Consider the following 6,886-nt stretch of genomic DNA (forward strand, 5'->3'; position numbering starts at 1 on the left):
GGAATTTTTTGGAGGAATGTTAAATTATCGTAGGATATCAGTTTTAGCACCAGTCTTGTGAACACAGTGGCAAAAATGTAACAGTTTCGAAAATATTAGATATATTTAACATTCGATATTCTTTTCTGCATATGAACAGTTATAAGCTTTTTTAAGTATAATAGGTCACAGGCAGCTTTGGTAGCCTAGATCTAGAACTATTTTTTTTCTTTAAGAGACAGAGTCTACAACATTTCCCAGGCCAGACTTGAGCTCCTGGGCTCAAGTACTCTTCCCACCTCAGCCTTTTGTGTAGCTGGCACTACAGGTGTGTCACTGTGCCCAGCTCTGGAATTTTTAACTCCAAATAAATATCTATAGTATAATTTTCATATAGCCCTATTTAATGTTTCTATAGAGAGAAAAGGGGATATAGAATTGTGCCATATAAACTTTTTATATTTTTAAGTTACTTTTATAAGTTTGTTTCTGATTTATAGTTTGTTTTTAGTTATTCCAGGGATATATGTTACATCCATTGACCATATTGAGACACTTGTTCTAAAGTTTTAAAACTACAGTTAATTTTTTTGTGTCAGCACTACCAATATGTATTATAGGTTAAGTATCCATAAGATGAAAATCTGAAATCCACAATACTCCAAAATCTGAAACTTTGAGTGCCAACATGATGCTCAAAGGAAATGCTCATTGGAGCATTTTGGATTTGGGATTTTTGCGTTAGGGATTTTCAACCAGTAAGATAATGCAGATATTTTAAAATCTGAAAACTTCTGAAATCTGAAACATTTCTGGTACCAGCATTTTGGTTAAGGGATACTCAACCTTTGTAAGCAAAAATACATTCACATTATGAAAGACAAATTTTTTTACTTCATTTGTAATTGAAACTAGATACTATACAGCAAGGAACAGTTAGTATTATACATTAATTACGATTGTGATTGTAGTTCCTTTTCATAGGTCCAGCCTTTTAAAATTCCATATCGAGGGGAATTACCACAATTCTGTAAGGAAAAATTGTGATGTTGGTAAAGTAATACGCAGTACCAAATACTATAACCTTTAGTTATATATACTTTTGTAAAGAAGAGAAGAAAACTTTATTTAGTTCTAGTACTGACTCTAACATTGTAATAACAATTGTTATTCTGTTTTAAGTAGATTCAAATTATTTTTACTTCTCTATTCTTAGTCTTGTTGAGTCACTGTGTATAATGAATTAACTTCTCTATGCACCTAGAATAGTACTGGCTGTGTATTATCCCTGACAAGACTGAGGAAATAGTCACCTTCTGTGTGGCCTAACAATGGCCTAGAAAAGCTGGACTAGACCATCTCTTGAGCTCCTTCTAACTCTAATTTTATTTAATTCCATATTTTATCCACAAAATTAGTTTGATACCGTACTTTGTAAAATTGGGGGAAGGAATCCTTTTCTCATATGTGATGCTAATTGATTTTTGAGAAAATATTTTGGTATTCATTTTACCGTAAGAGCTGCTACTACCTGCCCATTTTATCTTGCTTTATGCACCAGTGTCACAGTTGTGCTCAACCCATTTAAATCTCTAAGAACTTTTATTCTTAGTCTCAATATGAATTTTTGGCATCATACTGTTAATAATTAAAGGAACACATTTAGAAGAGAACTGTCTTTTGATAAAGTGTTTAAGGTAGAGACAAATTTTCCCTTTTCGAGTGATAAATATATATTAGGTAGATAGTCATAATACATTTGTTTTAGACATTTATTCAATCATTTGTTCAGTCTTATTAAATACCTATATATACATATATATACGTATATATATGGTCCTTCATAAATCTAAAATGCTGTAATTATTAGGTAATCTGCAGGGTGTATTTTTTTTTCCTCAGTCCCTTTGGGTGTGACTGCTGTACACATTTTCATGTTACCATTGACATCTTCAGTTTTTCAATGTGATGTGTAATGCATATAAGCAGCATATGTAGTGGTTAAAGAGTACAGGCTGTCTGGAGTGGCACAGCCTGGGATTCAGTTTACATCTCTGTGCCTCAGTATTCTCAGCTCTAGTATGGTGATAATAATTTCCTTCTTCCTAGGGTTTTGGTAGGATTAAATGAGTTAATACATGTAACACATTTAGGACAATGCATGACACGTAATAAGCATTTAGTAAAAGTTAGCTATTATTAGTATGCATGTGTGAAACAGGAAAATAATTTTTAAAAGTATATCAGGCTTTAGTGTAAAGGTAGATACCTTTGTATATTGGTAACAAATGCCAAAAATAACTTTAGGTAACCTCTTTTTGTTGGGTAGCGTCATCGCTTCCTCACTGGGAAGAAATCTTGTAACACCTGTGTTCATTAGGATTTCCTGTAGATAGTGAGGATAGTCACATGGCATTAAACGTTTAAAATATATTTAGTGAATTATAGTCACATGCTTTAAAACGTTTTTCCAGAGCTCTTTCTGGCAGTTCTCTTTCCTTAGGTTTTCAGCAAGATTTTTGTTTATTCTACCACAGGATTAAATAGTAGTACAGTATATATCAAAACCAACTTGATCTGTTTTTCATGGGCTTAGAAATTTATAACTTCATTATAATTTGGTATTTGACAGTAAACTTAAGTAATGAGAGAAATCTTTGTAATAGAATATGTTGGTAAATATATGCCTGTGAAGAATTTTTAGTGAGTAGAGAATATTTAATAAAATGTTTATTTTCTTCTTACACATTAGCTGTTTGAATATTTTTTTAAATGATCAGTCAACTTCCAGAAGTTGTTTTATATACAACTTGATCCAAGGTCTTGAAGCCTTTCTTATTAGTAGTGATGGGATGTAGTAGGAGTGACCCAATTTTTGAAATGCAGTATCTATTGATTGTTTACAGGCTGCTTTAAGATTTAAGTCTGTGTTTATTAATTTCATGATAAAATTTAATGTCATTGATATTTATGAATTTCAGATGACAAATACTTTATTAATAAAGCTATGTAAATTATTTTGGGAATAAGTTGTTTAACATGACTAAAGTTGTTTTTAAATTATTTCAAGGTTTAACTAAGATAAAAATTTGTGACTTTTAAAACTAATTTCTCCTCTTGATGTGTTTTTAGCTATGCAAAAGCAGCCTTTTGTTTAGAGGAATTAATGATGACTAATCCACACAACCACTTATACTGTCAGCAGTATGCTGAAGTAAGTGTTTTCAGAACAATGGCATATAATTTTATTTTGGTTACTATTCGGTGTTATTATGGAACTAAGAATATTTCCTTGATGTTAAACAAGTGTATAAATATTTAAAACATCTGATGAGCATTGAATTGTGACAATAAAAGTTTAAAATTTTTAACATTGCAGTGGTAATACTGACTTAAGACATACTTAAAACAGTGAAATTCCTTGTATTTTTATATTTGTGTACTATTTTCTTTCCTAATTATAAGTTATATCACATATGTCACCACTTAATGGCTTTTGAGACATTTATAGTGATTATGATTGTTAAATCCATATTCTGGGAAATTTGTATTAAAGCCAATTGGGACATAAGAAGTATTTATTTAATTTGCATATTATTAAGAATAGCAGTACAACTGAATGCTATAAGGCTAAAAGGACTTCATTATTAAAGAATGTCCGTGCAGATTATAAAAGGACAATTCAATATTTAAGTCCACATTTATAATGCCAGTAATAGAAAATACAATGTGAGGCGAAGCATTTGCGAGGCAGCTGAAATAGAAATTATCCTGGCTTTTTATTGTGGCAGCATTTTTGTTTTAGAAACTACTCAGTCATCTCAATGTTCGTAGAACAGAATAGCTTTTTTGGGGAAGGTTGTGTTTGAAATTTTAGATTAGCTTTAAAAACCTTTTGGTGAATTCTTTTAACATCTTGTATTTGTTTACAGAGAATATCTGTTTCGATTACTTAATGCCTGTGGTATGATGAAACCATGCTATATTTCAAAGTAGTAAAATAAACAGTTTTCAGCACTTTGCAATTTTTAACAGGTTAAGTATACCCAAGGTGGACTTGAAAACCTCGAACTTTCAAGAAAGTATTTTGCACAGGCATTGAAACTGAACAACAGAAATATGAGAGCTTTGTTTGGGCTTTATATGGTGAGTTGAGGTGCATGTTTAATGTTATTTTTAAAAATCTGTCACTTAAAATCCATTTAACTATCCCCTCCAATCACTCCTCTCCGGTTTTTAATATTTTATTGATAAGCATATGTTTTTTTCTGTAATTAATTCTGAGCAATAGCTTGTAAGCCAGTTTTATTTTTGAATGTTAATACAGCCTAGCTGTTTGACGTTCTTTTTTTGTAAACTATCTATTATCATATCAGAATTGAAATCTGCCCTTATAAAATTAAATAGTGACAGATAGGAAAAAAACATGATTTCTTGTTTTGATATTCTTGGGTTTATGCCCAACGTTATTGTATTTCTTCCCTAAATTATAGTTGTATGAGGTATTTTTAAACGGTGCCAATAAAATACATTAGAAATCAAATCCCTAACATATCAAATTAAAACATTTTTTATGGTGTAGAAAAACAGTTTGGAAATTGTGGAAAGTATGTAATGACCTATTGTTTAGGTATGCCAAATGCAGAGCTTAGAAAAGTCAATTAATAAGAGCTGTGGGAAATAGAGGAAGAATTTGCTGACCTGTAAGACATATATATAAAGTGAGCACCTCTCTACAATAAGAAAGGCTTGGAGAAATAAACTTTAATATGTCAGTTAGTTCTTTGAATTTTTTATTTATCCTGTTCCTTTGACTTCTTGATGAGTGTCTTCTTGTTGCAGCTCAGTGAAAAAGAACTGATTGAAGAAATGGAGATAGGAAAAAACAAAAATGAAATAGTTTTTCAAAAGGAATGGCAAAATATGGTTAGAAGATGGTTCAAATGAATTTGAAGAAAATTTTCCTGGATTCTAGCAAAGCCAATTGCAATGGCTTGAAAATACACTATAGTAGAAGTATCTCTGTATCAAATAAATACTAATTTTAAAAACTATATAATATACAACAAATTATTAATAGTTTATACATGGCACTTTATGCACTGGGCATTGTTCTGAGCTCTGTTTTTTATTTTAACTCAGTAAATCCGCACATCAACTGTTTGAGTAGGTGCTCTCAATACTATCCTCAGGTGGTGAAACTGAGACAGAGATTTAATTAATTTGCCCAAAGATGGGCATAGAGCTCCTAAATGATTGAGTTGGGTTTCCAGCCCAGGAAGTTAACTCCACAGTTTTTCTCGTAACCACTGCATCTGCTAAAATTCATAAGAAGAAGGTAACATTAAAGTCATAGAGGTATAAAAATCAGATTTGGGGATATAGATTCTTCACTGGCAGAGAGGGAGACATAGGTGAAAGAGCCTATAGCACAGGCTGGCATAAAACAAAGGCTTAACCTTTTTTTGAATCACATGGTCATATTCTTTTAAGAGTAAAATATATTTAAGAATAGGAATCAAGTTATATCTTACTCTTCACAGTAATATATACATTTAGTAATTAGCATATGATTTTGGGGTTTTATGGATTCTTTCACAGATCCCAGATTAAGAACCGCTCATTTAAATACATTTTTAAAAAGGAGAGGGTGGATCAAATTGCAGGGACTAATTGGTTCTCTGAAACACAGTTTGAAAACTCATGGTATAGTGAAAAGAGAAATGGATTAGAGATAAGGATCTTCTTTATTTCGAAGACCCATTATTTTGCTTTGGTCAAGTTAAATCTCTCTTATTGGACTTAAATTTCTTTTACCTATTAATGTAGGATGTCAGGCTAAATTATTTTTGAGTTTCCTTTTTCTATAAATATTCAGTAATTCTATGATTCTGACATAGGCAAGTTATGTAATTCAATAATAAGAAATAACACCAGTAATATCCTACAGTGGTAAAGTGCTTTTGGTTCATAAAGTGTTCTTCTATAGCTTCTTTATTTAAATGATATGGAATTTTACCTTTAAGAGCTGTTATAGGTACATAATTAAATAATTTTAGGTATTATTTAAAATATCTTTTCCCTTTCCACTATTTTGGATTTATACTATATTTTAAAATATATTTTCATTTTTAAGCACTAATATTCAACTTCATGTTTATATTAAAAATTATTTTAATACAGTTTTTAAAAATTCTTTATTATCCCATTGCAACTATGTCCCTTATGTTTTTGATTATCTTGACTAGCAAAAAATGAATTTTGCTTTTGATGTTTTTATTTGTTTGTTTTTAGTCGGCAAGTCATATTGCTTCTAATCCAAAAGCAAGTGCAAAAACGAAAAAGGACAACATGAAATATGCTAGTTGGGCAGCTAGTCAAATAAACAGAGCTTATCAGGTTAGTATTTATTGATCATTTTGCTATGTAGGTCAGTTAATGTATTTCTCAGTTTTGTTTCTACAAACTACAAAGTCGTATGTCTAGCATTGGACTTATATGCCTTTGGGGCTTTATCAAATGTGTTGTTAAGAATTAATTTGTAGTTTTAAGATTACCTTTTTTTCCCCTCAAGAGGAATCTGTTAGTATTATTATTTCATAATTAGCCTTACCACATGGAAATCTCAGTGGTTCTGCATTTGGCAAACGCAAAGTAATTCTAAAAACTCAGAAAGGATAAATAAATATCATGTCACATTTCAGAAGCAGATTGGGTATGGGTGTGTATTATTAATCATAGGTATCTGAAGAAATAGAAAAGAAGGAAGAAAGCCTTAAACTAATCAAACTACATAACAAAGTTTGTGCAGTCTGCTTACACTTCAGATCTTTTACTGAAACTTCTCCATTTGTATCTTAGTTTTCTAAAGCTCGTCCTTAGCAGATTTTTTAGGAAATTATTTTTC

The 6,886-nt window shown here is 30.8% G+C and overlaps 1 protein-coding gene across 3 annotated transcripts in view; it reads left to right on the forward strand.

The window, feature by feature from the left end:
* The window catches only part of EMC2 (ER membrane protein complex subunit 2), a 46,277-nt gene that overhangs the window by 31,886 nt on the left and 7,505 nt on the right, over positions 1 to 6,886 (forward strand). For 2 of the 3 annotated variants that reach the window (XM_032760266.2, XM_058443812.1), the window contains exons 8-10: positions 3,112 to 3,193; positions 4,015 to 4,125; positions 6,274 to 6,378. In XM_032760266.2, the coding sequence (XP_032616157.1) occupies positions 3,112 to 3,193; positions 4,015 to 4,125; positions 6,274 to 6,378 (298 nt within the window). Of the gene's footprint in view, positions 1 to 3,111; positions 3,194 to 4,014; positions 4,126 to 4,821; positions 4,906 to 6,273; positions 6,379 to 6,886 lie in introns of all 3 variants that reach the window. The other variant, XM_058443811.1, reaches the window with a different exon arrangement.

This window comes from Hylobates moloch, unplaced genomic scaffold, assembly GCF_009828535.3.
Source record: "Hylobates moloch isolate HMO894 unplaced genomic scaffold, HMol_V3 SCAFFOLD_9, whole genome shotgun sequence".
Lineage (NCBI taxonomy): Eukaryota > Metazoa > Chordata > Mammalia > Primates > Hylobatidae > Hylobates > Hylobates moloch.